At 43.2% G+C, this 20799-nt stretch overlaps 1 protein-coding gene across 1 annotated transcript in view; it reads right to left on the bottom strand.

The window, feature by feature from the left end:
• The window catches only part of rnf32 (ring finger protein 32), a 60057-nt gene extending 49208 nt beyond the window's left edge, over positions 1 to 10849 (bottom strand). The window contains exons 1-3 of the mRNA XM_078535161.1: positions 10841 to 10849; positions 7730 to 8000; positions 4177 to 4319 (exon numbers count right to left, since the gene is read on the bottom strand). Of these exons, the coding sequence (XP_078391287.1) occupies positions 4177 to 4319; positions 7730 to 8000; positions 10841 to 10849 (423 nt within the window). The remainder of the gene's footprint in view (positions 1 to 4176; positions 4320 to 7729; positions 8001 to 10840) is intronic.
• Positions 10850 to 20799: the final 9950 nt, after the last annotated feature.

Raw genomic sequence — 20799 nt, 5'->3', positions numbered from 1 at the left:
TCACAGCCAAGTATGCAAAATGAGGAAACAAAAACAGAATTACCTGAAAAAACTCAGCAGGTCTGGCAGCATCGGCGGAGAAGAAAAGAGTTGACATTTCGAGTCCTCATGACCCTTCGGCAGAAATGTTCTGCCGAAGGGTCATGAGGACTCGAAACGTTAACTCTTTTCTTCTCCGTCGATGCTGCCAGACCTGCTGAGTTTTTCCAGGTAATTCTGTTTTTGTTTTGGATTTCCAGCAGCCGCAGTAGTTTTTTGTTTTTATGCAAAATGAGGAACCTGCCATCTCCCCGCCTCCACCCAAATAATTCCGGGGTGGGAAGGCTCGTGTACAGCCTTCCTACCCGGATGCTAATTGAGTCCTTCAAACAGGCAATTAATGCCAACTCAAAGGTCTCATCCCACCGCTCTCTAAGGTGGGACAACCTCCTGAGATAGATCCACAAGTCTTGCCTTTTTTTATTCTTTGACAGGATGTGGGCATTGCTGGCTAGGCCAGCATTTATTGTAATAAATAAACCACCTTGAGAAGGTGGTGGTGAGCTGTCTTCTTAAACTGCTGCAGTCCATGTGGTGTATGTACACACAGAGTGCTGTTAGGAAGAGAGTTCCAGGATTTCGACCTAGTGACTGTGAAGGATGTTCCTAGTCAGGATGGTGTGTGGCTTGGTGGGGGACTTGCAGATGCTAGTGCCTCTGATACCCTTGTCCTTCTAGGTACATGTAGGTTGTGGGTTTGGAAGGTGCTGTCGAAGGAGTCTTGGTGAGTTGCACCAGTGCTTAATCTTATAGGCGGTGCACACTGCTGCCACTGTGCATCGGTTGAAAGAGGGAATGAATGTTGAAGGTGGTGGATGGGGTGCCAATCAAGCAGGCTGCATGGTCTTGAATGGTGACCAGCTTCTTAAATGTTGTTAGAGCTGCTCACAGGCAAGTTGAGAGTATTCCACCATACTCTTGACTTGTGCCTTGTAGATGGTGAGCAGACTTTGGGGAGTCAGGAGGTGAGTTACTTGCCACAGAATTCCCAGCCTCTGAGCTGCTCTTGTCGCCACAGTGTTCATATGGCTGTTCCAGGTCAGTTTCTGGTCAATGGTAACCCCCAGAATGTTGTTGTGGGAGATTCAATGATGGTAATGCCATTGAATGTCAAGGGGAGATGATTGGATTCTCCCCCGTTGGAGATTGTCAATGCCTGGCATTTGCCAATTATCAGCCCAAGCCTGAATGTTGTCCAGGTCTTTTTGCATATAGGCACTGACTTCTTCAGTATCTGAGAAGGCACGGCTGGTGCTGAGCATTGTACAATCATCAGCAAACATCATCACTTCTGACCTTATGATGGAGGGAAGGTCATTAATAAAGCAGCCAAAGATATTTGGGCCTAGGACACTACCCTGAGGAAGTCCTGCAGTAATGTCCTGTGACTGAGATCATTAACCTCCAAATACCATAACCATCTTCCTTTGTGCTAGATCTGACTCCAACCAGCGGAGGGTTTTCCCCCTGATTCCTATTGATTGCAGTTTTGCTAAAGCTCCTTGATGCCACACTCAGTCAAATGCGGCCCTGATGTCAAGGGCAGTCACTCTCACAACACCTTTGGAATTCAGCTCTTTGGCCATGTTTGGACGAAGATTGTAATGAGGTCAGGAGCTGAGTGCCCTGGCAGAACCCAAACTGAGCATCAGTGAGCAGGTTGTTTCTGAGTAACTGCTGCTTGATAGCACTATGGACGACACTTTCCATCAGTTTGCTGATGATCAAGAGTATAGTGATGGTCTATAATTGGCTGAACTGGATTTGTCCTGCTTTTTGTTGACAGGACATCCCTGGACAATATTCCACATTGCCGGGTAGATGCCAGTGTTGTAGCTTTACTAGAATAGCTTGACTAGTTCTGGAGCACTAGGTTTCAATACCATTGTAGGAATGTTGCCAGGGCCCATAACCTTTGCAGTATACAGTGCCTTCAGCCATTTCTTGATATCATGTGGAGTGAATCGAATTGGCTGAAGACTGGCATCTATGATTCTGGGAACCTCAGAAGGAGGTTGAGATGGATCATCCACTCAGCACTTCTGGCTGAAGATGATTGCAAATGCGTCAGCCTTATGTTTGCACTGACGTGCTGGGCTCCCCCATCACTGAGGATAGGGATTGTTGTGGAGCCTCCTCCTCCAGCTAGTCCACCACCATTCATGACTCAATGTATCAGGACTGCAGGGCTTAGACCTGACTTGTTGGTTGTGGAATTGCTTAGATCTGTCTATCACATGCTGCTTCTGATCTTCAGCATGCAATTAGTCCTGTGTTGCAGCTTCACCAGGTTGACCCCTCATTTTTAAGTATGCCTGATGCTGCTCCTTTAGGACTCGACCAGCTCGGTCAGTAGTGGTGCTAACGAGCCACTTTTGGTGATGGATATTGAAGTCCCCCACCCAGAGTACATTCTGTGCCCTTGCCACCCTCAGTGCTTCCTCCAAGTGCTGTTCAACATGGAGGAGTACTGATTCATCAGCTGAGGGAGGGCGGTGTGTGGTAATCAGCAGGAGGTTTCCTTGCCCATGTTTGACCTGATGCCATGAGACTTCATGGGGTCCAGAGCCGATATTGAGAACTCTCAGAGCAACTCCCTCTCGACTGTGTACCACTGTGCCGCCACCTCTGCTGGGTCTGTCCTGCTTGTGGGACAGGACATACCTTGATTGTGGCATCTAGGGCATTATCTGTAAGATATGATTCCATGAGTGTGACTATGTAAGGCTGTTGCTTGACTAGTCTGTGGTCCCAATTTTGGCACAAGCTCTCAGGTATGAGTAAGGAGGACTTTGCAGAGTTGACAGGACTGGGTTTGTCGTTGCCATTTCTGGTGCCTAGCTCAGAGTGGTCCATCTGTTTTCATTCCTTCTAGACCTCGTAGCGGTTTGGCACAACTGAGTGGCTTGCTAGGCGATTTCAGAAGGTATTTAAGAGCCAAGCACATTGTTGTGTGTCACATGTAGGCCACATGTTGTGTGTCAGGTAAGGACGGCAGATTTCCTTTCCTGAAGGACAGTAGTGAACCAGATGGGTTTTTACAACAAAGGACAATGGCTTCATGGTCACTATTACTGAGACTAGCTGTTAATTCCTGATTGATTAATTTAAATTCCACCAGCTGTTGCCAAGTGGGATTCGAACCTGCATCCTCAGATAATTAAAACAGAAATACCTGGAAAAACTCAGCAGGTCTGGCAGCATCGGCGGAGAAGAACAAAGTTGACGTTTCGAGTCCTCATGACCTCATGAGGACTCGAAACGTCAACTTTGTTCTTCTCCGCCGATGCTGCCAGACCTGCTGAGTTTTTCCAGGTATTTCTGTTTTTGTTTTGGATTTCCAGCATCCGCAGTTTTTTGTTTTTATTCCTCAGATAATTAGCCTGGGCCTCTGGAGTGACATTATCACGGTGATACTGCCTCTCCTGAAAGCAATTAACGCTGCTACCAGTGTTAAATTGCTGCAGGGCAGCCACTGGGGTTATGGACAGACTCTACCCTGACATTTCAGCTGGTGGCATATCTTTCTCAAAGATGTTTTTGCTGTTTATCATGCCTTTGAGAAACAGCTGCAGGATATAGAATGCTTTTTGCATATTCTGTGATTGGTTGGTAGGATATACATAGCATCAGTCAGGTGCAGGATATAGCTTTTTTTTTGCATTATCTGAACTCGTTTCTTGAGTGGGCCCTAAATGCATTTGAGTAACACTTCTACTGCCCAACTGGTCGAAGACTATCCATTCAGTGACTGTTTTGTACTCCGCCTGCAACGACCTAGTTTGAAATAGTCTTAACTCCTAAACAGTGGAAACTTTCATTCTATAATTTTTTGTTAGATTAGCAAAACAGGTGAAAGAGAGTGCTCCCAAACAATGCACAAGCCAGTTTACTAGTGTTTCTAAACATGTGTAAATTGAATTAAAGGTTTCAGCATATGAACATGATTTTTAGGGGGCAATTAGCGTTAAAAATGCTTGAGCTGTACTGCGCAACTATTTTAACTGGTTAATATTTTACACTTGTATCTCAATCACTGCTTCCGAATAGAATACAATGAAGTTAGTTTCCTTATAAGCTAGCAATGAGTATCTCCAGGAAAGTGAAGTGTTTGCTGTTGTTTTTCAAAGTACTCACCTGCTGCTGCATCCCGAACTCTTCTCTGCATATAGCACAAGGCTGCGCTGAATCTCCCTGTTGTAGTGATCTCTTTTTCACCAGTTGCCATTCACTATCTGTTAACGGTGTTTTAGGTGCATCAACCAGACCCATTTTCTGTGCTTAAAAGTACAATTAGTAAACGAAAATTTAAGGCAGGCATTTCTAGTTGAGTAAAAACTGAAACCAGTCAACTATTACCACATTGCAAACTGAACCAGGGCCTTTTTGCTATTTGACAAAAACTTGCTTAGAGGTAATTTAGATAAACATAATTAACCTTAATTCACATTTGAAGCTTTGAAAATGCCTCAATGCTAATTACTGCAGATCACGGAGTTTAAGTCGATCTTTGAAGCTTCCAAAAATCTTTCCGCATACAGGGATTGGTTTATACGCTGAGTATAAAATGTGAATTGCTGGTGTTAGGGTAGATGGTCACCATTTTGAAATTTGAAAAAAAAACACCTGAAATTCAAATTTAACCAATGTGTCACGTTTTATTTAATAAAATAATTCTACAAGGATAGTCTGAACCACAATCATAATGTTTTAAAAACTGCCAAATTTATTGTCACATCCAACGCAGAGTTCATCGAATTCATTCCAAGTCACTTTGGCTATGACATCATTGTAAGGATCCCACTCTGGGTCAAATTTGGTGCTTTTGGTTTCAGGATCATCCCTCCACAACAAATCGTCTTCCTTGTCATCCATTGAATTGGATATTCCGCAATTTTTGAATGATCTGAATGTTCAGTTGGTGGGCATGTGGAAATTCACGGGCGTTTCATCCATGTTGCTGTTGTGACATAATGGGTACTCATGTTGTTGCCGCTGTCTGATGATGAATCACTGGAAACTGGTCATTTTGGCATTGAGGTCTTTTGGTAATCTCTGAACAATCTTGATCTTTTGCAACACTAGACATTTTCTCTCCATAAAGCTAGCTGTTGCTCTAAAATATTTGCTGGAATCATGGTTGGATTTGGCCCACATAAGTGAGCCTATATGCATTGCATTTCTGGTGATGATGAAACACCATTCTGATGATTTTTGAGAACCCATTCCAATACATCCTTCTCAAGACCAGGTCAGTGGTTGGTCCCTGTTTTCATGACACATTTGGGCTTGGGCATCTTCTTCAGGGTGGATTCCTTCTTCTTCCATTCTTGCGTCAGTTTTTCATTAACACTGAACTCCCTCGCGGCAGCACAGTTATTTGATGAATTAACAAATGTTACAACGTTTAGCTTGAAGCCAGCTTCATACTTCATTACTTTTGCAGGGGGTCCCATTTCTGTTCATTGTTTGCCGTGTATGGTTTGCTCTGTGTGGGCGTGTCTTAAACTCCCGAGCATCTTCTTGGTAACAAGGCCTTCTTGACCCCATAACGCTAAATATGCATTTATGAGCTGAAAAATGCGGACTCGACTTATACGCCGAGTATAGGCCTCAGCATTTTGCCCTCAGCATTTTGGCCTCAGCTGAGTGTAGGCCTCAGCATTTTATACGCTGAGTATAGGCCTCATGCATTTTGGCACCGAAAAAAATTGGATCTTCTTATACACCGCGATCTATAATTGCCAGCAAGTTAAAGTTCATCCATGTTCAAATGAAGAACATGCTAGCAGAAATGGAAAAAGAAAATAACATTTCAGGCTATGATCATGGCTAGAAAGCATATGGGCCTTCAGTATAAGAATTGCTGGTGGCACCCACAGACTTGGCTGAAGTTGGCTAATTCAATATCTGCCTGGTGTGCATGTGTTGTTCTGAACCATAAGTCAGGGTGAGGGCGGAGTGGGGTAGAGGGTGTGAGTGGGAGAAGTAAATTCTTACATATGTTATGAGCAAGGCTTTTTTTAAATAGCACAAGAAAAGGCTGACTTTGTTCCACCTTTTATTTCCTCACTACATCACACAGGCTATAAAAAATGGCGAGCAAATAACATCACTGCATGAAAGTTAGTTCTTGAATCTATACTGGCTGAAGCCACTGAATTTGTTTCAAAATTGCAGGAGTTCCAACTCTTAAAACGGCTGCCAAATAGTTCTCCCGTCTAAACCAATATGTCATGGGCAGGATTTTCGGGTCGTCGGGCGAGTGTAGCGGGCGGGCCCCAGGAGCAGCCGGGAAATGGCCCACCGCCTGCGATCGGCGCCGAACTGCGATTTCACACTGGCTGGTCAATTAACGGCCAGCCAGCATGAAAGGCACATTGAGAAGCTCAGCGCTGCTGGAGTGGGGGGCAGGAGGAGGCCGAGCGCAAAAGTCTGTGCTTGCGTGGGGGAGCGTGCTCTGAAAGCTCCCTGAAGGCAGGGAGCTGAAGAATTTTAAAATCAAAATTAAAGATTTTGAAAATCAAAAAAAAAAATGGCCCCACATAGGACTCACTCACATGAACAGAGACATAATAAAAATTATGCCAAACATTTTTATTTTTTCTTAAATTAATGTCGGAAACCTCATCCCACCCCTGGATGAGGTTTCCTAAAAAAATCCAAAGGCCGCCTGGCCAATTCGCCCGCCTGCCAACTGTAACGTTGGACAGGCAGTGAAAAATATGTTAATTCATTGATTAATGGCCTTAATAGGCTTCTGAATTGTCGGCAGGCGTGCTGCCGATTCTCGCGTGCGCCCACCAACCGAAATATCACGCGCTATTTCACGCTTGGGCGTGTCGGATAAGCGCCTGCATGCCGAGCGGAAAATCCTGCCCCATGTTCCTGTAGCCTCCTGCTAAATACAGGGCAGAATTTTCTCGATTGGGGGCACGCCACTATTTTACGTGGGCGGGCCACTTAAGGCCCTCCCAGCGTGAGGTTCGCATGTAAGCGCTGTGCACTCCCTGTGCGGGCAGGGGGGGGTGTGTAATCCCAAAATCGAGAGTGCACTCTTTAGTGCATGCGCACGAAAAAGCGCACTCATCCCCCTGAGGCAAAGTGCTGCCTCAGGGAGATCGGCTGCACATTGAAAAATATTAAAAATATAAGAAAAAAAAATCCCTAACATGTCTTCTCATGTGACACTCACATGAATTGGGACATGTCCATTATTTTAAAACCACTTTAATTAAACTTTTAAAAACCTATATGAAACCTCATCCCGCCCGTGGATGAGGTTTCTTGTTTTTTCTATTGCCCGCCAGGGCTCCTGGCCTGCCCGCCAACATTAAGGTTGGACGGGCAGGTTCTTTAATTATTTAAATGACTCTGTCAATGGCCTCAATTGGCCATTGACAGGTCGGTGGGCGCACAGCTGATTTTGCTGAGCCCCCGCCTGCCTGAAAATTTAAATGGGGTGCGGGCGCCCCCCCCCGCACTCGCCGATGGGAAAATCCTGGCCACAGTCTTTTTTTGAATAGAAGGCTGACAAGAACCAATTAGCCACCAGATTTGTAATAAATATACATCTTATCCATGATTTTTTAAAAAATAGGCCACACACCATAATTTTAAAATCGCAGCACAAGCATAATACAACCACAAAACAACTAAAAGCTAAATATGAAAAGTGAAATAAATTTACCTAAAGTAAGGCCCAAGGGTTTTGGATCCAAAACATACTCTTGTTCCTCATCTTCTTTTCTTTTCTTTTTTCCTTCTTTTCTTTTTATTCCTGTATCCACTGCAGGCCTCGCAGTGTTTCTGTCTATGGGCCTGTAGCAGCTAATTTTAGTCCGTTGTTTTGTTTTAAAAGTATTAGACAGTGAAAGGTTTTGGAGCCGCAGATTCCTAATAATGTGATCTTGCAAAGCTACAGCAACGAGCACTGTGGTGTCTGGTTTTGTAGAAATATGCTAGAGGGTACAATGGAAACGAGAATGCAAGAACAACTAATTATTTTTTATTTGAGAAGCCCTCTTAAGCATGTAACTCATGTCCAACAAATTGTTATCCACTTATTTTGGGGTATACATTTAATGTTGCATGGCTCTCTCTCCTTCCTCCCCACTTCCAAATTTTATGGTTTATTTTAAGAGAACTCATTAAAAGAAGGATTGTGTCTGTCCCTGCTGAACTCCAGAAAGCCTAAATGCATTGATGGATAGGAGAGCTGATTGAGAAGTGAAAGTGTTTATGTGTTAAATTACATCACATAAACACTTTGCTTCCTCAATCAGCTTCCGATTTAGGAGTCCGGCTTGGTACAGTTTGCCTGCCTTACATTCATCCTGAGCTAACACAACGAGCAAACCCATAATTAAAGCACAAGCAGATGATGTTACTTTAAACCATATATATATTCTGAGTTTATATGCTTTTCCTTATTTTACTGAGTCCTCTGAAGATTAAACGGGAAAAAGATCATAACAGGGGCCATTCAGAAGTAATTTATTTGAAGAATGCAACAATTTTCAAGCTCAACTTTGATATCATATTAAAACTGTTAATAAAAGTTGTAAACAAAAAGTACAAATATGCTTACTTTGACAATTTAATTCAAAACAATGTATGTATTATAAGAAGTATAAAAGCTGATCTTATATTGCACAACATCTATACTACTGGCACCAGTTTCTGGCCCGTGGGTCTTGGCCACAACCTGAAGCTATATTCACTGATATCTACTGAAGCCAACGGTAGGGAATATCAGGACAATCCAGGCTAGTAGTCTTTGCAAATCCCAAAAGTTTTATTTTCTGCTTCCAGTCATTGGTATGAGATCCACGTGTCAGAAGCCAACTGCACTAGCACAAGTCTTAGCGCAATGTGAAAACAGAAGTAGTACTAAATTTATATTGGCTCAATTCTACTCTCCTCCTGAACTTTGAGGTGCTGGGCTGTCTCAGAAGGGATGAGTGGTAATAGGGACCAGTATTTCAATGCTGATCATCTTTGAGAAATGGGCTGCATTAAGCATAACTAATAAATCAATTTTTAAAAATATGGTACACTTTCAAAACAAGCCTTGGCGCTACTGTGAACACAATTCAAATTAAACGAGCAAATAAAAACAAAATGGGCTCTCCTTTATTTGTTGGCTCTCAAATGAAGGTTCAAACTGTGATGATTCAAAATCTAGACAGCATACCGTTCTTTGCAAAAATAAAAAGATAGGGCAGAAAATTACACTTGGCGTGCGCCGGACTTGCTGGAGCGTGAAATAAAGCGCGTTGACGTTGGCCAAGCATGCTGACTTCAACGCGCACTCTCACGATAGTTAGGTCAGCAGGCGCGCACCGGTGCCAGAAGCGCGCCCGTTGATGATTTAAAGGCCTATTAAGGCCATTAATTTAACAATTGTATTGAATTTTTCACTGCCCGCTCAACATAACGGCTGACGGGCGGGCAAAAAGGCCAACTGGCCTTTACATTTTTTAGGAAACATCATCCACGGGTGGGACGAGGTATCCTAAAGCAAATAAAAATCAAATAAAAATCTAACAGTGAATTAAAAGCATATCCCTGCTCATGTGACAGAGTCACATGAGGGGACATGTTTTATGACATTTTTATTTCCTTCATTTTTTTTTTAAACAGTGCTTCATCTCCCTGAGGCAGCTCCGTGCCTCAGGGAGATTGAAGCGCCCTTTCTCACGCATGCGCGAATTACGTGCTAGGCCCGCTCGGCCTCCTCCTCCCGCCCGCACAGGCAGCGCTCAGCCTTAATTGGCCCGCCGGCGTAAAATCGCGGTGTGGAGCCGATTGTGGACGGCAATCAGCTTTGCGACTGCCCCCACCCGCCCCCGCAGTGCATCCCTGCTAAGGCAAAAATCCTGCCCATAATGACAATATTCTGAAGTAAAAGGAGAAAATTCTGGAAGTGGTTATTCGGTATATGCAATAATTAGCATATCCTTTCATGAGAAGCCATCATTGACAGAAATAATTGCAAACTTCTTTAAATAATTACTATGAATGGGTAAATAGTTACTAATTGTGAAGGCACTCCTCTCCTAAATGATGGTGGATCCTGATGGATAATTGGCAGCCCCAAATTTCGATTTTACATAGCTGATAATGCTGATAATTCCCTCCAAGTCACTCACCATCCTGACTTGGAAATATGTTGCTGTTTCTTCACTGTCGCTGGGTCAAAATCCTGGAACTCGCTCCCTAACAGCACTGTGGGTGTACCTACACCACATGGACTCCAGCGGTTCAAGAAGGCTGCTCATCATCACCTTCCCAAGGACAATTAGGGATGGGCAATAAGTGCTCGCCTAGCCAACGATGCCCACATCCCATCAATGAATAAAAAGAAAAATGTGGACGCAAGCCAGCACATTTAAATGTTTTGCAATGTTTCTGATGCTTAGAACATGATGTGCCCCGGCTACTATTTGGATTTGGGCCACATTAATAGAGGCCAAAAGCTATTAAAAGACTGCCGACTAAAAAATGTCTCGTGCACCATGACCATTTGGAGGAATTGGCCTTTGGAGGTCTAGCAAGTGAAGGTTCAGCAAAGGAAAGTGGCCCTAATAGGAGACAGCCACCAAAGGATTACAATTACAGTTTGTGGCCTTTAATTGATCCTGGTGTGTTCATTACAAAATGGCCTCTGAGTGTCCAAAACACTGATTAGGAACACCAGACACATTGTGGGAGGCACTCTTACGTAACTTACTTAAAAGTTGTGGCTGGAATGAGCCTTACTGTTTTTGTGCAGCCTCAGAACACCAACAGCACTCACCTGCTGCATGTCGAGCCACTGAGAATGGTTGGCCTCAATGCCTACAGGAGATGCCCAGTTCCCAAGGTGCAATCGGACTTTCAGCACTTGACATCACATTATTCAGCCCATTATGTAATTTTATTCAAAGTAAGTAAGCCACAATTAACAAAAGAAGCAGTGCGATTAGACAATTGTCTCACAGAGCCTCAGCCTGCATAATGTCTCCTGGAGAATAGGAATGTGGATAATAAAGTCTGCCTTCTACAATTAAGCACTCAAAGCAAGATTTACAAGACATACCTTGTTTTTCCATGTTTTGGGACTTGTACCTGGCATCAATGGCGCAGTCAGTGATTTGGGTAATGTATCATTTAAATCCATAATGAAAAGAAAACTGTGGCTGCAACCATCAATTTTCAAGGAATTTGCATTTACGAATAGTTTATCTAATTTGAAACAAAAATTGAAGATAGATGTTATTATCATAAACTTCAGTCACTTTTCCTAAAAATCATTCTTGTGATATGAGCATCACAAAAAAGCCAACAAATTGTCTGTCCCTGGTTTCCTTGATTGAAGTATGAGTCACTTCAGAGAGCAGTTAAGAGCTAACCACATTGGTATGGGACTGGAATCGCATATTTGCCAGACTAGGTAAGGATGGCTGATTTCCTTAGCAAAGGATATTTGCAAATCAGTTGGATTTTTACAACAATTCGGCAGTGTCATGGTCACTTTTCCTGATACCGTATCTGCTATTAAACAGAATTCAAATTCTTAATTTCTCAAATTGCAATTACCCTATTTCCTGCTCCTGCTGCTTGGTGTTCATCTCTGCCTATGAAACATGTTTTACTATGTTAAAGGTGCTATATAAATGGTGGACTGGAAGAAGCTTTATAGCGAGGCTTTTCTTGATCCCTACTAATGACCCAGACTTGGGTGTACAGGGCACAATTTCAAAATTTGTGGATGACACAAGACTTGAAAGTATTGTGAACTGTGAGGAGGGTAGCTTCACGATGACATCATAAGATCATCAGATCATAAGTAATAGGAGCAGGAGTTGTTCATTTGGCCCTTTGATCTGCTCCGCCATTTGATAAGATTATGGCCAATCTGATTTTGGCTTTAAGTCCACTTTCCTGCCTGACCCCCATAACCCTTCACTCTCTTGTAGATCAAAAATCTGTCTAATGCAGCCTTGAATATATTCAACGTTTAGGGTTTGGAATGCATTGCCTGGGAGTGAGGAGGAGAGAATTCCAAAGATTAACGACCCCCTGAGAGAAGAAATTCCTCCTCTTCTCTGCCTTAAAAAGTAAGATCCCTTACTTTTAAACTGTGCCCCTTAGTTCTGGATTCCCCCATGGGGGGAAACACAGCATTTACCCCTCAGAATCTTATATGTTTCAAAAAGATCACCTTTTTTTCTCCAATAAGTATATGCTCAGCATTTCCTCTTAAGACAATCCCTTCATCCCAGGAAGCAGCTTAGTGAACTTTTTCTGAACAATGCAGGTATATCCCCCTTCAAGGAGACCAAAACTGTGTTCAGTGTTTCAGGTACATTCTCAAATAGAGACCTGTCTCCCATAGACAGGCTAGTGGAATGGACAGACAATTGGCAGCTGTAACTTAATACAGACAAGTGCAGTCTGGTGGGATTTGAACCCATATCCTCAGCATTAGCTGGGGCTCTGGATTACCAGTTCAGCAACATTACCACTATGCCACCCTGTCCCCTAGTGGTTTGGTAGTTGGGTGTTTGGTGGCAGTGCTCTTGTCTCTGACAGTAAGCTGACACTTTAGTGCAATACTGAGGTAATACTACATTGTGAGAAGTACCATCTCAGTTGAGATATTAAACTGAGGTCCCATCTGCTCTCTCAGGTGGACATAAACGATTGCATGGCACTGTTTCAAAGTGGAGCAGGGGAGTTATCCCTGGAGCTCAGGCCAATAGCTGTCCCTCAACCAACAGCACTAAAACAGATTATCTGGTAATTATCAGGGTTATTTGGGTCCCCTGCTGTCACTACAATAATGACTACGCTTCAAGGGTACTTCTTTAGGTTTAAATTTCTTAGAGACATTCTGAGGTAATCACAGGTGCTACATAAATGAAAATTCTTTCCTGTCGGTATTGCACCTGGGCCAATAAACAGAAAACCCTGTCTGTCATGTCAGCTACAAGTAAAGGGAAACCATGTTTAAGTCTCAAGATAACTCCAGTGAACATCTTGCACACTGAAAGCTACAATGTGTAATTGAGAAGGGATTGTTATAAGTCGCAGTTCCACAAACTGGTTTTATGTGATCAAATAATGAGGATAACCTCCAGACCTGCTAAGTGGGTCCCTCTGTCTCTTTGCTGTGAGGTCAGGTTTTGGGCTGGAAGCAATCTTGTCTCACTCTTTAAAAATAAAACACATCCTTTTGACATTCCAAAGGGTTTCCAATCCATTTTATTTTTCTATTAAAAAAAAATCACTCCGAGTTAGCAGCTTGGGCACACATACATGCACGTGCACATAAGTACACATCCACCATGCTTCAGTACGTCAAAAGAATTCAGAAGGAAAAGGAGCAGTAATTTCCTGCTGGCTTTTCTGACTGGGTCAGTGGGCAAGATTTTTAAGCAGCTGCCTATCTATTGATACTTTGCTTAATGTAGATCTTGTAGGGGAATGATAATATTAAGGTTATGTTACTGAATTAGTAAGCTAGGAACCTTGACAAATGATACAGTGATATGCATTTGTTGTAAAAACCCACATGGTTCACGAATGGCCTTCAGAGGAGTAAATCTGTTTCTGCCTGATCCAGCATAAATGTGACGCCAGGCACATATGGCTGAGTTTAATGCCCTCCCCCGCAGCACATTTGGTGGCGGGGTGACATTTAATTGGGCGGGAGGGTGGCAGATTCCTGGACGGCCTTCCCAACCTGCTGCCCTCAAGCGGGCAATTAAGTGTCTTATCCCGCCACTGCTGGTGCTCACCAAGTGGCAGTCAGGGGACTCGCCAAGCGGGAAGCCCCAGAATTCAACTCTGTTGGTACTGCTTGCGGGCTTCCATGGAGGGTCCCTCACTGCCACGGAATCAGCATGAGGAAGGGGAAGCCCACTGACAGTCACCTTACTGCTGACATGCAACGCCCCCCCAACCCTATAATCCTCACCTCGCAAACTCCCTCCCGTCATCACTCCCCTGTGGCCTGGAGGGACAAGGCTTCCTCCCCCAAGGTCCTTGATCCTGGGGAGGCCTGTCGCTGCCCAAGAGATGATGCGGAGCTCTCGCTAGCTCTCCAGCCAGTGGGCAAGACTGGAAGCAATACTCTAGTTGTGGCTTAACCAGAGCTTTGTAAAGGTTCAACATAACTTCTCTGATTTTGTACTCAATTTATTTATGAAGTCCAAGATCCCAGATTCTTTGCTAACTACTCTTTCAATATGTCCTGCCACCTTCAAAGTTCTATTTATATGATCCCTCTGTCCCTGCACACTCTTTAGAATTGTGCCATTAATATATTGCCTCTCCCTATCCCTCATATAAAATGCATTACCTCACACTTCTCTGTATTCAGTTCCAGCTGCCACTTGTCTGACAGCATATCTATATCTCTTGCAGTCAATTGATATCTTCCTCACCATTTGCCACACCTCCAACATTGGTAACATAAATAAATTTTGAAATTTTACTATGCATTCCACTATCAAGTAATTTAGATATATCAAAAAAGCAGTGACCCAAGCAGAGGACATTAATGATCCTTGGGAAACACCACTATCTACTATCCTCCAGTCTGAAAAACAATCCTTTATCACAACTCGCTATTTTCTCTCCTTAAGCCAATTTTTATCTGAGCTGACACTGACCCTCTTTATCCATGGGCCTGACTTTTGTTAATCAGCCTTTTGTCAAAAGCTTTCTTAAAATCATTATAGACAACTTCAACTGCATTTCCTTCATCAACCTTCGCTGTTGCTTCATCAAAAACTCAATTAGGTTAGTCAAACACTTCTTAAAAATGATTAAACATGTGGCTGATTCTTAACTATTTTCTAAAATGGCCTAGCAAGCTGGGTAATAAATGTTAGCACCCGCCTCATTAAACACTACCTGCCTCATCTGTGGCAGAGTGTGCAGATCTAGCATTGGACTTGTTAGTCACCTCAGGACCCACAACCTCAGAGTGGAAAAAAAATCATCCTTGGTCCTGAGGAGCTGGCTAGGGTTCCAGGCTTATTAAACAGTTGGACAGGTTTCACATGAGGTACATTCGGAATATCATGGGCTTCAAATGGGAGGACAAAGTGTTCAACACTGAGATAATTCAAAGAGCATAAATGTCTGGAATTGAAGCACTCATCATTAGAATCCAGCTCAGATGGAGTGGACATGTAGTATGTATGACTGTTGATAAAGTCCCTAGGGCAGTCATGTATTCACAACTCAAACTTGTACACCATCTGCGAGGTAGGTAGAGATTAAGGTTCAGGGACTTCCTGAAGGTGAACCTCATGAAATGTAGCATGTCCACCATGACTGGGAGAAAAATGCACAAGAAAGAACTACCTGGGGAGCAATCTCAAGTCGCGGCATTGTTTCCTTTGAACAGCAAAGAATACAGGCAGCAAAGGACAAAAGGCAAGCTAGAATGGCTGGGCAGTCCCAACAAAATCAAACAATTCATCCTTGCCTGCACTGTGGAAAGCCACACAGGTCTGCAGTCAGGCTCCACAGCTACATTATAATGCAAAACAGGTCATTCTATGCACATCATTGATATCAAGGGAAAGCGAAAATGACAATTACGATTAGTGTTGGAGTTGGGTGTTACTGTTGAAGATAGGGTGTTAATGTTGGGGTGTTAGTGTTGAGGCGTTAGTTTTGAGGTTAGGATGTTAATATTGAGGTTAGGGTGTTAGTGTTGGGGTTGGGAGTAGTTTTGGAGTTGAGGGTTGGTATTGGGGTTAGGGTGTTAGTGTTAGGCTTGGGGGAGTAGTGTTGGGGTGTTAATGTTGGGTTAGGGTGGTAGTGTTGGTCTGTTAGTGTTGGGTTAATGTTGGTGTTAGTTTTGAAGTTAGGATGCTAGTGTTGGTGTTCGTTTTGAGGTTAGGGTGTTAGTGTTGTGTTGAGGTAAGGGTGTTAGTTTTGGGGTGTTAGTGATGAGGTTTGGGTGTTAGTGTTGGGGGTAGTTTTGGAGTTGGGGGCTGGTGTTGGGGTTAGGGTGTTAGTATTGGGGGGGAGCAGTGTTGGGTTAGTGTTGAGGTTCGGGTGTTAGTGTTGGGGTTTGTGGCAGTTTTGGGGCTAGGATATTAGTATTGGGGTGTTACTGTTGGGTTAGGCTCTTAGTATTGGGGTGTTAGTGTTCAGAGTTACAGTTTAGAGGGTCAAGGTTCAAGGAGATGTGACAGGTGTCAACTCTAGGGACTTCCCTCTGCTTGACTCGTCCGGACCCGGTCTCAACAACTTCGGCAGTGAGTCTCTACTTTCCATGGGTTAATTTCCATTACACACACACTAGATATTTATACAGGTTCTAAACGATACACACCTTCATTGCCGTAAACACACGAAACGTCGAGCAGTGAAGCCTCCAACCTTGTTTAAAATTAAAAGAAAACTAAACACAGTCTGTGATCCAAACACTTGTGGGAAGCGTCTACAGTTACTTAGCAACCAAACGCTGGTCAAGCTCCAACATTCAACTAAAAGGCAATCACGTTATTTTAAAACCGTTTTTTTAAAAAAAAATACGGCCGGAAATATGTATTTTGTTATTTTGGAATTTTGTTAATTCGTTTCTTAGTTCAAAAAAAAAATCAAAATCAGTTATTTTTTTATTACCAGTTTAAAGGAGCCCGCGCAGTCCCCAAAGACAGTATATAGACGTTTCGGGGAATTAAGTAAGTTTATTGTTTTTGGATTGTTCTTTTATATATATACTGTAGATAGATTGAATTATGACTTCAAGCTCCAGAATCCCGTTGCTAAGTAACTGCTGCCACTTCCGCAATTTCCCCGGTAGCCTCAAGTGTTTGAGCCCCTGTGTGTGTGTGTGTGTGTGTGTTCTGTTTTATTTTGGTTTTAATTTTAAATATAGTTAGAGACTTTTGCTGCTGAGCTTTTCTTATTCAGTTAGGTAGCCCAGATGACTGAGAGACTTTTCAGTATAAATTCAAATCCAGGCTCCAAAGCTGGGAAGAGGCTTTTCTGAACTGTCTCCACAATGGTGGCCTCAAATTTCTGGTTCAAACTGGACCATGTATTTACTCAGCTCCTCCATGCAGCCAAACAATATCTAGAATGTTAAATATTTGTTCTCGGGATGTGGGGGGATGATGGCACGGCTACATGTGTTGCCCTGAGTAGCTAGTGGTTGTCCTTCTTATACTGGGTAATTAACCACAGTCCAGAAAAGGCCATGAGCATCACTCTCCATTAAAGGGAGACAATTGGTTATATATAGCTTGTGGGCCACCATTCCCCAAATATGGTAAAGGCGAGGAGGCAGGCTTCCATGAACAACCACAGCTGGCATAGGGATTGAACCCGTGCCATGGACGTCATCCTGCTTTGTAAACCATTCAGGTCCTTTTGGTGATGGTGCATCGTCGATGGTGTTAGGTAGGGAATTCAAATCAAACAAAGACTTGCATTTCACAATCACAGGACTTTCTAAAATGCTTTACAGCCAATGACATACTATTGAAGTGCGGTCACTTCAATGTAGGCAACGCAGCAACCCATTTGTGCACAGCAAATGCGGTAAATACCAGACAATCTATTTTTTTTCTGGTGTTGATTGAGGGATAAGTATTGGCCATACACTGGGCATAACTCCCCTGCTCTGCTTTGAAATAGTACTATGGGATCTTTTAAATCCACCTGAGAGAGCAGGGCCTTGGATTAATGTTCCATCCAAAATCCAGCACCTCCAACAATGTAGTACTCCTTCAGTACTGCACTGGAGTTGTCAACCTAGGTTTTTGTACTCCAGGCCTGGAGTGGGACTTGAACCTACAACCTTCTGACTCAAGGCAAAAATGCTACCAACTGAGCCACAGTCCAAAAAACAAATGACTTAGAGGGCATGGTGTTTCTATGACATTGCTGCTGTTGTCCTTCTGAGTGGCATCAGGGGGGTAGGTGCTGTTGAAGTAAGCATGGTAAGTTGCTGCAGTGCATCCTGTAGATCATACATAAAGCAGCTTCAATTTACCAGTAGTGGAGGGATGAATATTGGGGCCAGTGGCAAGAGCACCAATCATGTGAACTGTATTCTGGATAACATTTAACTTGAATGGTATTGTTGCTGTATCCATCCAGGTGAGCATTCCATCATACCCCTGTGTCACGGATAGAATGTATGTGTTTTCTTAGCCCTTTGAGTATGTGTTCCAATTAAATAATTTCAGCAGCAAGCTTTTGTGAGTTAAGAAATAAATAAGGTTATTTATACTTACACACTTACCCCGAATTAATGCAACATTACTCACACAATCTCTCTCTCCCACACACAAGATTGGATACAGGTGAAGGTAACGTACTTTTACAGATTATAGTTAACTTAGCCTCTGATTTATGATCTCCGGTCTCCTGTATGGCAGGCCTGGTTTCTTGAATGACTTAGATGGCTTAAAGTTGAAGTGAGGGTCTTGTAAAGTGAAGGTTTCACAGCAGGTTGTGAAGTTTCTTATCGTTGAATAGCTAGGACTTTGATCCTCAGGTGAACTTTAAACTAGAACAGGTTGTGGGGCGATTGGGGGAGTCATTCTCCCTGTTGGGATCTCCCGCTTTCAAGGGATTGCTGTTAATAACTTGGCTGCTAGATGACTTGCAGCCAGTTTGTGGTCTGGCTCTCTGACTAATGAATGGCAGATAACTAACTACGAACAGTCTTAGCTGATTTTTAAAAGTAGATAACAACATGGCTGCCTCCATGTGACTTTTCCCAATTTCAAGTCCTTTTCCAAATAAGGGGTGGTGTTTATGTTGATTTTGCAATCCTGTGTTGTGGGTTAACACCTCTGAGGTTCACCAGTCTAGTTTTGATGGGGAAAGCCATTATGATACAGTGGGGTGGTTCATAGGAGCCATTTATTTCCATCTCCTACCAATTGAGTTTCGACCTTCCCTTTTGTTCAGAGAAGGAGTCAGGCAGTCTGGAAATTCCATAGTCCTTTTGTGTTGGCCCATCCTGAAACAAAGAGAATTATCCAGATGGCTGTGAATATCCATATTTAATTAGGCATTTGCCTGAGATTTGATACTAACTGTACCTCAAATTCCAAAGGTCACATGATTTGCAGCAGCCATATTAGTAGCTTGTTTGTGTCCCATTTTTAAAGATTTTGGCTGAAAGTTCATAACACTTTGGGCATGACACCTGACTGCAGGAATTCACCAAGGCTCCTTAGGCAGCACCTTCCAAACCCATGACTACTACCATCTAGAAGGATAAGGGCAGCAGATAGATGGGAACACCACCACCTAGAAGTTCCCCTCCAAGCCACTTACTATCCTAACTTGGAAACATATTGCCGTTCCTTCACTGTTGCTGGAACTCCCATCCTAACAGCACTGTGGGTGTACCTACACCACATGGACTGCAGCAGTTCAAGGAGGCAGCTCACCACCACCTTCTCAAGGGCAACTAGGGATAAGCAATAAATGCTGGCCCAGCCAGCGAAGCCCACATCTCGTGGATGAATAAAAAAAAATGCACAGAGTGGTCATAAATGGAGTGTTTCCTAAACAAAGCCCAAAAGAATTCAGAATTTGGTGAGTATGAGAATGTGATGCAGATGTGTAGGAGTTTCTAGCTTTTATGAAACAAAACAAGAGTTCTTTGACCCGTGAATTGCTAGAGAATGAATTGGCTCAGTCAAAATGTTGTTACACTTAATGGGCTTAGTTTATTTGTACCCACGATTATAGATTTAACATGAGCACAGTTTTGAAATGGTTACAGGAAAATTAAAATGGTGACATGAAATGATTACAGATTTAACAGGTCAAGGGAAAAAAAGGATAAATAGGGTAGTCATGGCGACTTCAAGCTAGTAAATTGTGAGGAGTGCTCAGGTGAAAATAAATAGCATAAGCAGTATTAATAATAGTTTGAAAATAAACAGAAGGGAAAAGAATAGAGTAACAGTCTGAAATTGTGCTACAGGTGCTACAGGTAAAGGGAAAACGAAAATATATAATTAAACCAAGAGAGAGAAATAAGAAACACGTGAGTGAAACATTTGAGCAGAAAGTAGGGTTAGCGTATGTGGCCCAAATAAGTGACCTTTATTCAAACGTGTTGGGTGTAAGGAGCAAATTGAATCAGCTGAAGGAGCCAATTCGGCTTGAAGGGTATGAGATTGTAACCATTACTGAGGTGTGGCTACAAGACAGCGAGGACTGAGAATTAAATATACCAGAGCCTGAATTTTTCAGTCGGTGTATGGGTGCAGGCTCGACACGCCGGAGTGTAAATGGCACGCTGGCGCGCGGCGCGCGATGACATCAGGTGTACATCCCTACATCATCGTGCTGACTTGCGATGTGTCATTCAGTAGGCACACACCGGAGTCGGCTGCATGCCCGCCGATAACTGATAGGCCTATTAATGTAATTGTTTACGGGTTGGTGGGCAGGCGAAAAGGCCAAGTGGGCCTTCACGTTTTTAGGAAACCTCAACCATGTGCAGGATAAGGTTTCCTAAAGCTTTTATTAATGAAATAAAAAAAATTTCTGAAATATAAAAATATGTCCCATATCATGTGACACAGCTGACATGTTTAATTAAATTTTTAATCCATTTATTTATTTTTTTAACAATCGCTTCAATCTTCCTGAGGCAGCTCAGTGCCCCAGGGAGATTGAAGCGCTCTTTCGCGCGCATGCACGCTGGTCCCGACTCTCCCTCCTCCCCGCACAGGTAGCGCTGAGCGCTACGGCCCGTGTCTTACGCTG

The sequence above is a fragment of the Cetorhinus maximus genome, chromosome 3 (assembly GCF_964194155.1).
Source record: "Cetorhinus maximus chromosome 3, sCetMax3.hap1.1, whole genome shotgun sequence".
Classification (NCBI taxonomy): domain Eukaryota; kingdom Metazoa; phylum Chordata; class Chondrichthyes; order Lamniformes; family Cetorhinidae; genus Cetorhinus; species Cetorhinus maximus.
This window is presented reverse-complemented; position numbering and strand designations above follow the sequence as displayed.